This window comes from Megalobrama amblycephala, linkage group LG1 (genome assembly GCF_018812025.1).
Source record: "Megalobrama amblycephala isolate DHTTF-2021 linkage group LG1, ASM1881202v1, whole genome shotgun sequence".
NCBI lineage: Eukaryota > Metazoa > Chordata > Actinopteri > Cypriniformes > Xenocyprididae > Megalobrama > Megalobrama amblycephala.
Window position 1 is genome coordinate 54,574,112 of NC_063044.1, and position 16,470 is coordinate 54,590,581.

General features: G+C 42.8%; 1 protein-coding gene across 2 annotated transcripts in view; it reads right to left on the bottom strand.

The window, feature by feature from the left end:
- LOC125275153 (Fc receptor-like protein 5) overlaps nucleotides 1-11,133 on the bottom strand; it is a 51,124-nt gene extending 39,991 nt beyond the window's left edge. For both annotated transcript variants that reach the window (XM_048201863.1, XM_048201856.1), the window contains exons 1-2: nucleotides 11,068-11,133; nucleotides 10,341-10,376 (exon numbers count right to left, since the gene is read on the bottom strand). In XM_048201863.1, coding sequence (XP_048057820.1) covers nucleotides 10,341-10,376; nucleotides 11,068-11,098 — 67 coding nt within the window. In that variant the 5' untranslated portion in view covers nucleotides 11,099-11,133. The remainder of the gene's footprint in view (nucleotides 1-10,340; nucleotides 10,377-11,067) is intronic.
- Between the last annotated feature and the right edge of the window lie 5,337 nt (nucleotides 11,134-16,470).

Below are 16,470 nucleotides of genomic sequence, written 5' to 3' on the forward strand. Positions count from 1 at the left end.
GAAATAGAGAAATGAAAGGTGCAAAGATCACCCTATGTGGGGTTCAAACCCTCATCCTTTAGGTTAGAAGCTCTGATCTCAAAGCAGGGTTTCACACACCTTCATCTACACCAGCAGTCAAAGACACACACAGTATCAGATACCAAAGTGTTGAAAATTGTTGTTGTAGTTTAAAACACTAGGTGGTGCCTGTAGAGTTATTAATATTCAAGACAATGTAAATGTCAAAACATGCTTTATTTTTCTATATTTTTCATAAATTGTTTATTCACTATTTCTGAAGAAATGCATTTTTGTGAGTGAATGTTTTTGGTGTTTTTTGTCACACCTCAGAACTGTCTGTGTGGTTTTACTAGTTCACTATGGAATTCCAAGTCTGCCAAAATTAAAAATAAATACATAAATACACAAAGAAATGTAAAAATAAATAAATAAATACATTACATAGAAAAGCAAAAAAAAAAAGCAAAAAAAAAAAAGAATTATTCCTACATTTATCTTATGTATATATTTATTTTTTCCACATTTATTTCTTCTTTTATTTATACATTTATTCATTTTGATTTTGATTTATTTCCACATTTATTTATTTCCATATTTCTACATTTATGTATTTTTACATTTATGTATTTTTACATTTCTTTGTCCGTAGGGTAATGAGGTGGGCGTGGTTTACCTCTCAGACATAGCAATCGAGCTCAGAGTAGGCAAGAGTGAAGCGTTGAGGCCACAGTGACACCTTGCAGTGTACCCGAAATACAAGAAGTGTAGCCTACTGTCAGGCATACCATACGCTGAAAGCTTGTTGCAATATACAGTAACGTTAATGTGATTACCAGACTAGAATTAGAAGATCCTCCAATAACCCACAGGTCTAGCTTTTTCACTTTGGTTCCCCTGTCAGTAATGAGGGTGATAGCAAGAGAGTGGTGGATAAAAAGACAACGGCATGTCACATCTATACATGACAACAGGCCACAGGAATACTTCAAATACAAACATGTCAACTCATTTAAACCGAAATCATCCCGTGTGTCAATAACTGGAACTAGATGAAAACAAGGGGAAACACAAACTCTACAAACTATCCCTGCAGCATTTAGGCAGGCATTTCCAACTCATTCAAGCAGGGCGAAAGACTCAGCGATTGGTGCATTTATAGCCGCGGATATGAGATCTTACTCTGTAGTGCAAAACACAGGTTTTAAGAACAAGCTTAATGTAATTGAGCCCCGTTCCACTATTCCTTCAAAAGGCCATTTCAGCCAGACCGTAATTCTTGATTTTTACAAAAAAAAAAAGAAAAAGAAAAAAAGCCCACATAGAGAACCAATTGGCCGAAGCACTAGCGGTTGCTCTGACAACAGACGGCTGGATGTCGAGGGATACACAGAGCTACCTGACTGTAACGGCACATTATCTTACTGCTGAATGGGAGATGAAAAGCATGTTCTTCAGACACGCCCTTTTGAGATTCACACGAGTGAGGATTTGACCAAAGGGTTGGAGGAAGTGTGGAAGTGGGAGCGAGCTAATGTAACTATTCCTGTGATGACACAATGCCAGGAATACGGTGTACATTTTAGGACTTATTCACACCTCAGTCATACAACGTAAAGGCTTCATGCCTCAGACTGAAAGGCTTCAAGTCTCAGGAAAAACGACGTCAGGTGTCAGCCCTAGTGAAAAAGAGTATACTTTATTGTATTATACATCGCAAATATACTAACAAAAATGTACTGTTTAAATATATAAAAAGTGTATTAGCTTCATATTTTCACAATACAACTTTTAACACACTTTAAAATAATTGTACTTTATTTCTAATAAAAATATATTTTAGAAAAATATACTTGAAGTGAAAGTTCAGTTTATTTTTTAAAAGTGTATTTATTTGCACTTTATAAAAATATATTTGAGGTATATTTTAACTGTGTGCTGAAAATTATCATTGTATCAATGCACTGAAAATATATTTTAAAAATACTTTATTTAATATCCTGAAGTTGTAGTGTATTTAAAGTTAAATTTGAGTATTGATAGTGATGTGACATTTGAACCGAGGCTTCGGAGCTTGTGTGGAGCATAAATGGGCGTGCCAGATGAAGCCTCGATTCGAAGCTTGTGTCGGTAGCGTAGACATCACATGACCAATGACAAACGAAGCCTCACTTTCTGTCCAATCACGTGCGCGGTTCACTTTGCGTATCGGAATGCTAGAACCCCCAGATCTTACTTAATGAGCAGGTTTTCATTCAGACTTATTCAATTACATTTTTAGATACCCAGTCATACAACTAATATGAAGAATACAAATTATTTCAGGAAAATAAAATATTTGCCATGTGCAATTCATACAGGCTAAGTGTACATTATTCTTCTATTACACCATATTGATATTCATACTGGCATTAAATGCCATAGTTTAATGGGTAGCCTACATTAATTTATCACTGAGATAAATTCAACACACACATGTGCGCACTATTAGGCTTTTATCTGAGCACTTAACATGAAACTGTGTGGTGGCTGCTTCGTCCAACGAAGCTTCTTTCACAGGGTTTTGGCTGCTTTATTTTTTTACTATTTTACTAAACACCAGATGGCGCTCGACACTCTCGAAGCTTTGAATCTTTTCCTGAAACAATGAGGGGAAAGCCTCAGTGCTTTATGAGGCTTCATTTGCCCATCACTAAGTATTGATGGAAAGTCTTTGATGATGATGATGATGATGATGATGATGATGATGATGATGATGATGATGATGATGATGATGGCTAGCGAAGGCAGAGGGGAATCCAAGGAACAGATGAGTATCAACCAGGTAAGATTGCGACTCAACAGTAAGTGAAGGGCAGAAGTGCTGCTTTATAGTGCTGGTGAGTGATTGATGACAGGTGCAGGTGATCAGAAGTCAGGTGATTGGGATCTGATGATTGTGGTGGGTGGAGACGGTGGTGGCTGTGTAGACTCCCTGACAATGCTAATATACTTTTTATATATTTAAAGATAGTACATTTTTTGTTAGTATATTTGCAAAGTACTATAGAAAAAGGGAATATATTTAAAATACAATAAAGTATACATTTTTTTCACTAGGGACAAAACGGCTTTAGACTAAAATGTATCAGACATAAGGCAGGAACACCAAGCCAACGGTCATCTGTCGGGCAGTTTTTATTCGTCGACTGACTAAGTTTTCTTAGTGTGTTCCACACTGTCGGCTGAAGTTGGCCCTCGTTGCTTTTTTCTGGCCGATTTTATTTATTTAGCACATTTCATACACAATGGTAATTCAAAGTGCTTTACATAAAAAGGAAACAAATACATAATAATAAAAGTGGAATGCATAAAAAATAAAATCAGAATACCACTATCTGGATGGAAGAATCACATTTTACATTTTCATTCAGCTTGTTGCTGTTTTTCTGCAGACCAATGTGAAAATCGGCACGTTCTTTTCTGTTCTTTTCTTTTCTAATTCGCCAAGGGTTTACATAAATAGCCTACATGAATACCATCAGATTCTACATAATTAACATGCACACACACCTTACATCAATTTGGGAATAGTAACAGTAAAGAAAAAGACAACTGAAGGACGAAAGTTAGGCTATACAAAAAAAAGAAAAAAAGAAAAAAAAAACATGTCAGTTTCATCCGGTGCCTTTTGGTCTGAGGCTGTTTCATTCGATGCCTATTTGTACGAGATCCGACACCTGACATTGTTTTTCCTGAGACCTGAAGCCTTTCAGTCTGAGGCGCGATGCCGTTTTGTCCAGTGACTGAAGCCTTTTAGTCTGAGGCATGATGCCTTTTCGTTCTATGACTAAGGTGTGAGAAAGACCGAAAATGTACAGGAATATAGTTAGTTCCCATTCAGTCGGTCACGTTCGACGTACGTCGGACAGACCGACGAATAGGAATCTCGCTAGAGAGGCCAATCTACTTCGAGTGTAACTAAAACGAGCCAATGCACATTGGCATGCAATCATATGCATCAGCTGCTCGCCTCGCAGCGCGGGTATATAATGAGCAGCATGTGCGTTGCATCTTCAGCTTTTCGCTTCGGAGCCAAACGGTGTTTGTTCCTGTTCTCTGAAAGCAAGTGTCTGCTAGAAGACGAGTCAAGCTTTTTGGTTGAACTTCTCTTTTTTTCCAAGTGCAGGCGAACAGCACAGCAGCGGGGTCGAAGTCCTCTCTTTTTCTGTTTTTTGTTTTGTTTGCCATTATTGAGCAAATAGCTGTTTTGACAGTGTCAGAAGGCTGTTCTCGCGGCCGGTACGGTGCGCTTTTGAGCGCTGAAAAGCCGTTTTTACGGCTGGTAAGAGTGAGCGCCTTCAAAGAGAGAGAGAGAGAGAGAGAGCACACGACAGGCTGCACACAATCCCTGTCTGTGTTGCGGCGGCCGTTCCCCTGCGTGCTTCAGCACTTTTAAAAGAGTAAAGTCCCTAAAAGAGCTTACACAAGTAGATTCGCGTCTTTTTAAAGATGACATCCTACTTGTGTTTCTGGATGTGGTGGTTTTCTGTCCTCACTGACGGCCACGATCACTGTTTCACATGTCTGGGCGCGTGCTGAAACGATGTTCGTGGGTGTTTCATGTTTTCATATGAGAACATGATCACGTCGACACGCCGGTCATGACTCTTCTTTCTCCGGGAAGCTTGAGTCCCCTCTGTTGTTGGCCAGCTGCCGCTTGTGTGTAAAAGCACAGCCGCGGGTCTGCCCGACACTCTGGGAGACCGTGGAGATCAGCGAGAGCAAACCTCTCGCTCCTCTGCGTGTCGTGTGCCGTCGAGCTCCCGGGCTGCAGCGTGGGTTGTCACGGCAACCCAGCGCTCGCTCGCCGCTCTAGATGCGCGGTTCCCTTGCCTAATCTCCATTGTAGCGCCCTCTCTGGGGCCCTAGGGGGTAACCAACCCCCTAGGGCCCCTCCCTCTCTAGTGCATTGCAAGCTGTGCAGTTTCTGGATTGGATTGCTGGTCCTTCTCATAGGGGAACCTAGCATTTCATTCAGAGCTCCAGCTGAGGGACAGACATCGATTGCAGCATTGGAGAGAGTGCTGTTATGCTCTGGAAATGAGGGTGATGCTGCCCACTGTAATGGTGTGTGCTTATGCTGACTCAGATTCGGAGTTTACAGCCATGCTTTCCTGGGTGTTCCAGATGTGCATGGAAAACTTGGCAGTATGGAGGTATATTGGTGCCATAAATATGGAACGCCAAAAGTGCCAAAATCTGCATAAAAGGTTTTCCTCTCTCACTACCCTCTTGGATGGGGTGGCTGTACACAGACCACATCCACCCTGCATGTGAGGCCAAGGCACTCGTTTTGCATGAGGGTAGTTCTGTGCTGGGGTTGAGCTGCGCTGCTTGACTAACCGTGATCAAGTCACGGCGCAGGCCCTCAGCCAGATGATGTCCACCTCAGTGGTCCAGAAGCGCCCCCTGTGAGGTGCGAGAGGTTGTCAAGCTAAATGCTTTCTCAATGCTCCCTTCTCACGAGGTGGCCTTTTTTCGGTGACACTGTCGAGGACTGAGCCCAGCGGTTCGTATGGGGAGCTCCCCATGACAAACCATTGAGTTCCTCTTGGGCCGCCCCTCAGTCTGCTTGTCGCCAAGGGTGTCGTCCCCGGCAAAAAACTCCGGCCCAGCATGCTCAGCTGTGTCCGTTGCGGGGAGATGACGCCTCCAGTCTCTGTAGCTGTTTAAGTGGTTGGTGAGAATCACCCCTGAGACGGGCGACCCAGAGATGGGTGGGGCTGCTCTTTCCACCCCTGGAGGAGGGCCGGGTGGTAAATCCTTTTATTGGGTTTGTTTCTGTTCCGCAACAGAAACAAACTGTCAAATTTTCAAAAAAAAAGAGAGCAGTTCCTCCATCTCCAGGGTTGAAGAGGGCTTGGAGAGCAGTGGGAGGAGAAAAACCTCACCACTCTCATCCCCCTCTTCTGTCGCCAGCGGACAGCAGCGAGCAGCGGGTAGCCAAAGCCTTGACTGCTCCCTCTGTCCATCTGTGGAACCAGGTAAGTGTTGCCCAGCACACTGTGACGCCGCTTTGGGCCGCCTCGCAAAGAGAGCCCCCCGAGCCGCGTCCCTATGTTCCACCTCGCTGCCCCACTGCGGGTACGCCGGTGGTCCCTTTGGTCCCGCTTGTATGGTCTCTGCGAGCCTGGTTAGCGCTCCCCAGTCCGTCTCACTGGCTCATTCGGACCATCAGGTTCGGCTATGCGATTCAGTTCGCCCGGCGTCCCCCCAAGTTCAGGGACATCCACTTCACTACAGTGAAAGATGTTGATGCCCCTGTCTTGCGTGCGGAAATCGCGGTCCTACTGGTGAAGGATGTGATAAAGCCGGTCCCTCCAGCCGATATGAGGTCAGGGTTCTACAGTCCCTACTTCATTGTACCCAAAAAGAGCGGTGGGTTACGACCGATCCTGGACCTGCGAGTTTTGTATCGGAGCCTTCACAAGCTACCGTTCAAAATGCTTATGCAGAAACGCATTTTCGAGTGCATCCGTCCCCAGGATTGGTTTGCAGCGATCGACCTGAAGGACGCGTACTTCCATGTCTCGATTCTTCCGCAACACAGGCCATTCCTGCGTTTTGCGTTTGAAGGTCGAACATATCAGTACAGAGTCCTACCCTTCGGGCTGGCCCCGTCTCCCCGCGTCTTCACGAAAGTTGTGGAGGGAGCCCTTGTTCCCATGAGAGAGCAGAGTGTTCGCATCCTCAACTATCTCAACGACTGGCTCATTCTAGCACAGTCCCGGGATCAGTTGTGCGAACACAGGGATCTGGTGCTCAGACACCTCAGCCAGTTGGGTCTTCAGGTCAACTGGGAAAAGAGCAAACTCTCTCCTGTGCAGAGGATCTCTTTTCTCGGTATGGAGTTGGATTCGGTCGAACAGATATCACGCCTCACAGAGGAACGTGCTCAGTCGGTGTTGAAATGCCTGAATACATTCAATGGCAGGACAGCGGTTCCACTGAAATTCTTTCAGAGGCTCCTGGGGCATATGGCGGCCGCAGCGGAAGTAACACCGCTCGGTCTGCTTCATATGAGACCGCTTCAACACTGGCTTCATGGCCGAGTCCCGAGATGGGCGTGGCAACGCGGCACGTTCCGGGTGACAATCACTCAGGAGTGCCGCCAAGCCTTCAGCCCGTGGTCGGACCCTTTGTTTCTTCGGGCAGGAGTGCCCCTAGAGCAAGTGGCCCGGCATACTGTGGTATTCACAGATGCCTCGGCCACCAGCTGATCTGGAGAGAGTTCGGAGAGGCTCAGGTAGACCTGTTTGCCTCACCAGAAACCTCCCACTGCCAGTTGTTTTACTCCCTGTCCGAGGGAACACTCGGGACAGATGCACTGGCACTCAGCTGGCCCCGGGGCCTTCGCAAATATGCGTTTCCCCCAGTAGCCTACTTGCACAGACCCTGTGCAAAGTCAGGGAGGACGAGGAGCAGGTCCTCTTAGTTGCGCCCTATTGGCCCAACCAGACCTGGTTCCCAGAACTTTCACTCCTTGCGACAGCCCTCCCTGGCCCATTCCTCTGAGGAAGGACCTTCTTTCTCAGAGACGGGGCACATTTGGCGGAGGTTCTAGGTGACTTACCCCCCGAGGTACTTAACACCATCACTTCGGCACATGCACAGTCTACGAGACGTGCTTACGCCTCGAAGTGGAACCTGTTCGTCGAGTGGTGTTCTTCTCGCCGAGAAGACCCCCGAAGATGCTCGATCGGAGTCGTGTTTTCCTTCTTGCAGCAAGGGTTGGAGCATAGGCTGTCCCCTTCTACCCTCAAAGTCCATACTGCTGCTATCTCCGCATATCACAACCACATAGATGGCAAGTCTGTTGGTCAGCATGACCTGGTCGTCAGGCTCCTTAGGGGGGCGAGTCGGTTAAATCCTCCTCGTCCTCCCTCCATACCCTCTTGGGACCTTGCTCTGGTGCTAAGAGCACTCCAGATTGCTCCCTTTGAGCCCTTGCAATGAGCAGACTTAAAGATTCTGTCTATGAAGATTTTGCTGCTGGGTGCATTGGCCTCCATCAAGAGGGTAGGGGACCTGCAGTCATTTTCGGTCGACGAATCGTGCCTAGAGTTCGGGCCGGGTGGCAGCCACGTGGTACTGAGACCCCAGCCTGGCTATGTGCCCAAGGTTCCTACCACTCCCTTCAGGGACCAGGTAGTGAGCCTGCAAGTGCTGCCCTCAGAGGAGGCAGACCCAGCCCTGGCTTTGCTCTGTCCAGTTCGCGCTTTGCGACTGTACATAGACAGAACCCAAAGCCTCAGGACCTCAGACCAGCTCTTTGTCTGTTATGGAGGCCAGCAGAAGGGAAAGGCTGTCTCCAAGCAGAGGATGGCCCACTGGATAGTGGATGCCATCACCCTGGCTTACCAAGCTCAGGGCGTGCCCTGCCCGCTCAGGTTGCATGCTCACTCCACGAGAGGTGTCGCATCCTCCTGGGCGCTGGCTCGTGGCGCCTCGCTGACAGACATTTGTAGAGCTGCGGGCTGGGCGACACGTTCGCTAGATACTATAGCCTTCGTGTCGAGCCGGTCTCCTCCCGTGTTCTCGCCACAGGTTTGAGGCACGGAGAGGCCCCGGCTTAGTGTCGGCTTGCTGCGCTACATGCGCTTCTTTTCTCCAGAGAGTCCCTACAAGGCAGACCCCGTCGAGTCCTCCGATATCCCTTCGGCAGCCGACGTGGCAGAGGGTCTGGCGCCAGGCCTATACTCTGTTGTATCCTTGAAAACCGGGTTTAGGCTGGGTTCCATGTGTGTGACCCTACGGGGATCCCATATGGTTGGTTCCACGGTTGCTCCTAAACGAAGCCCGTGTCTTTCCCTCTGGGAGAATCTACCCTTCATCGGGTTGGAGTCACCCCAGCTCTTCCATATGTAGCACAGCCCTACAGGGTTAGTCCATATGTACTTCTCCACATAACTCCTTCGGGGAAGGATGTGGCTTCCGCAGCGTTCCTTTCCCAGCGAAAGGGTACGCTTTCTCAGCGTTATCCAATAGTCTCACTGAATGGGTTTTGGGGAACAGCAGTGATCGACACTCTCTGTGTTAGCCCTGTCCCACCATCCTCAGGCAAGGGGGTTCAGGTGGCTTACAACAGAGCGCTGGAAGGGGGCAGCTCCTGTGGCGCTTTGGTAGGGATTCCTATTCGTCGGTCTGTCCGACGTACGTCGAATGTGACCGACTGAATGGGAACGTCTTGATTACAAAGGTAACCCTCGTTCCCTGAAGGAGGGAACGGAGATGTACGTCCTGTCGCCACAGTCGCTGTACCCCGCTGATGCTGCCGCCTATCCGGTTCGGCTCCTCAGCGAAAACCTGAAGATGCAACGCACCTGCTGCTCATTATATACCCGCGCTGCGAGGCGAGCAGCTGATGCATATGATTGCATGCCAATGAGCATTGGCTTGTTTTAGTTACACTCGAAGTAGATTGGCCTCTCTAGCGAGATTCCTATTCGTCGGTCTGTCCGACGTACGTCTCCGTTCCCTCCTTCAGGGAACGAGGGTTACCTTTGTAACTGAGACGTTCATGACCCATGAGCCAAACACTGAGTCTGTGGACAAAATGGCAGAGGAGGAGATGAAATTGTTCAGGGCAGTGGACTGTACTCCCCTAAAACTAAATTGTTATTTTCTTTATATTTGTTTATAACTATTACAATACTACATTTAATTTTTTATAAGGAGCTGTTTTTGTTTTATATGTTGCTATGAAGAGACCCCTGAAGATGGGTCAAGTGTAGCTCCATCATTGTTCAAAGTAAAAAATAGATCATACTTTATAATGTTAGTATTAATAAATAAAAAAAATGGTAAAAATCAAGGAAATTTCTCTAGCATTTCTTTCTTTTTGCTGAATCAAAACCATATTGAACTGAACCATGAATTTTGTGAAACGTTACACCACTGGTGCTGTTATTCAGTGGCTGCCATCACATCATCCATGTGGATGATGAACACTTGTGCTGGAGGAGGAGAAACTCCCTGATATGATTGTAAAGTGCTTTGGATGTACAGTAGTACAATGGAAAGTGCTAAATAAATGACTCATTCATTCATTCTTCTTAAATTTTGTCTTAAGAAAAAAGACAAACATTCTTAAGTTTAACATTAAATATAACAAATTTTAATGTTAAAAGTTTTTGGGAATACAAAATATTCTTATCTTTTTTTTTTTTTTCTTAAGTTAGAAAATAAGAAGAAAATAGAACAAGAGTTTTATTCTTCAGAATGTTTTGAGAATCTGGCCGCTGGTTTATAACACAATCACACATTTGTGATGAAATTTATGAATCAAATTCACTCACCTTCAGTGTGTCCAGAGTAGATGTTTGAAATCAGCACTAAAAATACAAACAAACAAACAAAAAACTCATGAAAGATTGTGTATTTTGTCTCTCGGACTACAGCAGTTCTTATTGAGGATTAACTGACTACAGGAAAATCTAACAGTTATTGAACATGGAGCTGATGAACTTTAGGCATTTTATAAATGAATATTCTTCCTTTGCTTGTGAAACACCATAATTTCACTCTCACGTGTTCCTCAGCTTCACAACACAGAAATGTTGATTTTATCATCACAGCAGAGAAAACCTGAAACTGATTAAGAAACTTGAAGCCAACAGTCTGATCTAAAGTCTGAATAAAGATAAACTCTTACTAACTACACTAGTGAACATCTACTGAAGACTTACTAGTGAATATCTACTTCATGGACAGTAAACTGTACAAAACAATCTAACACAACTGATTCAACAAACACTATTACAAAGCACAAAACCGAGTGACTGAACAAACAGACTGACCCAAACACAAAAGAGTTTATTTCTCTTTCACAAACAGCTCTAACTGCACACTTCCTCTCTCAAGATCGTCTTTCACTCATATATCATGAACTAGAGCTGGATCTGAAACACTGAGAGCAGCATGAAAAGAAGAAGAAAATAATCCAAGAACACTAATTAATCTCTTGAACCTGTTCAATCCTATTCATAATATGATCAGTTAACATCCAGTGAAAATAATACTCACAGAGCACAAGAGGAAGTGGACTGAGCTCCATACTGACTGAATAATGACAGATGGTTAAAGACAGACTGAGTTAAAGCCTCAAGACTTCCTGATACCTACAGTCAGATCTTCAGGAACATAATGACAGATTAAACACATACAAATGCACCTCATGTGTTACAGAAAACCTTCTGATAATGTTGATAATCTTGTAACATCTTTTCAAAAAATGTCACAAAAGTTTATCTAGATAGAAACTTTATTGTCATTATAAAAATATAATGAAATTTGTTTAGTAGCTCTCAGAGACCAACAGCCTCGAGAGAGAGAGAGAGAGAGAGAGAGAGAGAGAGAGAGAAAAGTAGAATCCACATAGTATAAATAACTCCAACATAATATCACAGTATATGCAAAGTAATATATATATATATATATATATATATATATATATATATATATATATATATATATACAGTGGAATTAAATAATGCAAACAACAGTGCAAAAAAATTTAACCAAGTATCAGTATATAGAAGCAACACTTAAGTGTGTAACTGTTTAATTCCAGTCTGCCACAGCTATGTGTGTGTGTGCATATGGGGAAAAGGTGTGATACATGCTACAGCTCTGGGAAAAAAATCTTTTCCCCGATGGAAGTGGGCGAGTTGAATCCTTGATGATGTTACTAGTCCTCTTATGCAGACGTCTAGAATAAACTGTGTCCAGATTGGGAAGCTAGATTCCCACAATCCTTTGTGCAGTCTTGACTATCCGGGCCAAATCTCTTCGATTCTGTGTAGTGCCGCTGGTATACCACACTGTCACACAGTGGCAAATAATGCTTTCTATTGTACTCCTGTAGAAATTTACCAGAAGCTGAGAAGGTACTTTGGCTTTCTTGAGTTTTCTCGGGAAGAAAAGCCTCTGCTGAGCTTTCTTTATTACATACCGAGTATTAACAGTTCATGTTAGATCATTTGTAATAAACAGACTTGGGAATTTGATGTTGGTAACTTTTTCAACTTCCTCTCCATTTATATAGAGAGGGGAAGGTGTCTTTTTCCAGGTTTTCCTGTAATCTATGATGATTTCCTTTGTTTTGGTGGTGTTCAAAACCAGGTCACTATCTGAACACCACTCGACTAGATGTTGAACCTCTTCTCTATAGTGCATCTCATTATTTCCTGATATCAACCCTACTATAGTGGTGTCATCAGCAAACTTCACTATAGTATTAGAGGAGTGGATGGGTGTACAGTCATGTGCAAATAAAGTGAAAAGGGCTGGGCTGAGAACTAAAATACTAAATACTAAAAATGTTGTAAGGACTCATTCAGTATCAAACTGAAGAGCAGCAGTTTGTCATTTTGAGAATTAATATTCTTTTGTGTTCAATGGAGAAGGAAAAGGAAACAATACTTTGATGGATCTGTATTGTAATAATAGTCTTAGCTGTATTCACGACTTTATAAGTTAAGAAGCAGAAACTGGTGAAGGACTGCTGTTCCTCCACACTGATTAATGCCACTGAGCTGAAAGAGAACAAACCAAACCACAACTATGAGCTCAACTCTATTTCTATTCTATCCTCTGACAATAAGGGTGTGGAGTTTGACGCTGATATATTTGTACCTGTGAACAGTTTAATATTCAAACACCAAGATGTAATGATTTTTGTGCCTTTTCCTCTTAATATAAATGTAATGTATAATGTAATATAAATTCAGATACTGCACAGTAAATTCATCTCTGTTAATTTAACAGCATTCAGTGTTCATTTGGGAACCACCACCAGGGTGTTAAAAGTAACAATGAAGCAGTGTTAGAGTTATATTAATTATGTACTTAAGTGAATAATTTAGTGATGATTGTTCAATTATTGAAGATACCTGATGATAACAAGCAGAATCACTGGAGGAAAGAGAAACACAAGAACTACAACTGACTTCCAGCCACAGCCTTAGAAGAAATGAACTGAAAGACATTAAGTCTCTCTTATTACAAACAGATTGTCTTTATATGTCTTTATTTCTGTCATCTACAGTTCTTTTTGAGATTTAACAGAGGTTTATTAAATGTTTTACTGAAAATGGTTGGCCACTATTATTGTGTTCAGTGTTTTGTTTAGTTGGGCAGTTTGACACTTTGGTTTTTTTTGTGACGGTGTTACCAAAACACAATGTTGCATAGGAAACCAAAAGCAAAGATGATCAGGTGATATATATTTCATTATCATAAAGAAAATCAATTTACACCAACAATAATTTCTTGCCACAGATCAGACATTTTGAAATGAATTTTTAATACATTGTGAGAAAACATTTTTTAGATGCACTCAGATATCAAGAATCAGCATATGAATCTCAACAATGATACTTCATGCTGCAATGCATGCTGGGAGTCTTGAGTTTAATACTATGGTGGCTCCCAGCATGCATTGTGGCATGAATCATGAAGCTTATTCTTGATGTCTGTCTGAATAATGCATCATTTTTATATAAATATAGATTTTGCCTGAATGAAGACGCGAGATGCATCAGTGCTGCACAGACCGATCGGTGTAGGACATCAAAGTACTGTGAGAGTGATCAGAGAGACTCCTTATGCTTTTGAATCGCTCTCGCAGTACTTTGACGTCATTCACCGATCGCTCTGTGCAGCGCTGCTTCAAATCAAACAATAATATTGATGGCATTAATGTGAAGACTAATTAAAAAGTAAGTTTCACCGCTTTATGTCACAAATTAAAACTTGAAATGGCCTGAAAACATGATGACTGTGGGGGTTTAGAGAGCATACTACCAGGTAGGATGTAACAATTAAACAAAAGCAAAAACACCATGCAATAATTAAATTAAATTGGATTGTTTATTGAAACAATCCAAAAGAACAATCCCAAACAATCTCTCCGTGACTGGCCATAATCCACTTTCTGTTTGACTCAGGAGTGTGCGCATGTGTGTGGAAATTATTCTACAAGAATAAACTTCATTAACAGTATTTATGCTGAATATACACTCCACTCCAGTGTACCTGTGGAAAGAACATGTAGATCTAACAAGAAAACAGTCATGTTTGTGTGTCTTTGTGTGAATATTGTCAGTCAAATGAATGTGGTTCACCCTGGAGTTCAGGCTCAGTGGGCCAGAAACTGCACAATACACATTTTACCCACACTTCCTTTGGCTTTGAGTTGCCAAATGTCTTCATACAGACAACACAGAAGTTTGAAATTTCACCACTTGGTTTCAACATTTTTTCCTCAACTGATCTGACAGACCTGCCCTTCTTTGAAACCACATCAGTTCCTGTTTTAAACACTGACAGGCACAGCTCTATCTGTCTGTAATGAGTCACTGGAGACAAGATGAAGATGAACCCTATTGCAGTTTATTACAAAAAGTGAAATCAATACAAGAAAACAGAACAATGGCTTGAATATGACCCAAAACAGAGCTCACCAACAGCAGGTTACATGAACAAAGCTAGACAAAAGAAACAATGGAAACATGAGGGCTATATACACATGAACTAATGACTAACATGAAACACCTGAACACAATGAACCAAAGAATGTGACACATAAAACAAGGGAACCAATCAGAACATGACACGTGAGACTAGGGAATCACATGACAAAACCAGGAAACAAAGGAACCATGAAGATGGAACAAAACCCAAAACAGATGTGACATTTCTCCCTCTAAGGGTGACTTCAGATGCCCTAATTGAACATAACAACCGAACATAAACCAGAACACAAAAAAGTCCAGAAGGAAGGATGGAGGGACTGTGAAGGGGAACTGGAGCTGGATCATGGTATGGTGGAGGGCCTTAGATTATCTGCTTTCCCTTAATGGATAAAATATAATTTTTGTGAAGAAAATTATTTGAAAAGACATAATTATCATTGATGGACATGACATGTACCCTAAATTGTAGAAAGACTCATTTCACGAGTTCGCACTTACAAATAATCAGATAGTAAATTGTAGAAAGACTCATTTAACTGAGAGACTGAGAGTGAAAGAGGAAGTGCTGTAGAGAGAAACTGGTGTGAAGAGAAGCTCACATCAGTAGATCTTATTTTCAGACCATTTTCTAAAAGATTTCTCATAACTATCAACACTATTCTTGTGTTTCACAAGAATTGTTGGAACTTGTATAGTTATATTATTTTTTTTTCAACTGTAATCATTTGTGTAGATTACAGTAGTTTATTCTGCAAAGTTCAAACTATTGAGAGATTAAAACTTGATTCATTACAGTCAGAGGTCATGATTCTTCTGCTTTTATGTGACAGCAGAACCACAAAACCAGTCATAAGTCTGTAGGATTATTCCTGAACGAAGCCCACCAAATTACCACAAACTCCACACCCCAAAGATCAAAGAGAGTCAACGCGTACCCTCACTGAGCCATTCATGAAATATCCTGTTCTCCAATTTCTGCCATTTGGAGACCATCGATAGTAGAGACAGATCAAAATGACTCTCTCTCTCACTTTTTTGACTTTAAGAAAACAGATGGATCAGCAAACACCAGGACACAAGGTGTAAATTCCCACTGTTATCAGGAAACTCTGACCTGCGACACATCTCAAGATGAAGATCACAGCAGGGCACCACGGGAATCACCTACAGGAAACTTTCCCTCTGCCTGGCTTTGCATTTCAAAAGACATTCCAAAGTTTCCCTGGCAGACAGTGAAGCCACTCTTTTTGTTCAAACAAAGACAATTTAGAAAATACTGCCAGAGATATGAACTTATCACCAAAAAGCACCCTTTACCATATCTGTATTAAGCATGTTTTATTTTGTTCATGGAACCAATGTAATTCTTTCTGAGTGTTTTAAATATTGATTACAGGTAAATTTGAAAAATCTACCTCAATTACAGAAAGTGTGTACTGTTTGGTATGGTTGTGATGGATGAATGCTTTCCAGTATTTTGATGCAAAATTGATTTATGTAAGCTGTACAACTTTTGAAGTTGGAGAACAAAGGACTGTAAGGACATTATGCTAATTGCATACAAGAACAGGAGAACTGGGCGCAGGACCCACCCAAAACAGGACCTGATTGGCTAAAACAATTGGAAAGGCAGAACCAACAAACCGCTCAAAACTCAATACCGTGCATTGTGCTTTTGCTTTTGCCCTTGCTTGAACTTCATCTTGGCCTTCGCTGAGTCGGCAGACCGACCATCGTCCTGCCTGCAAGCCAAACCACTTCAAGACTCACTCAAACCCTGCAAGAACCTTCGTTGAACTTCTCAGACAAGGACTCGCCAAAAGTCATTTGTTTCCAGCAACTCCCCGAGACGCAGAGAGACACTCACGCAGCAACGCGTAAACCCTGCGACTATTCAACGAAGAATCCATTTTCTGCAAAGCCAACTCCTTCCCCATGGACGTCATCCTTC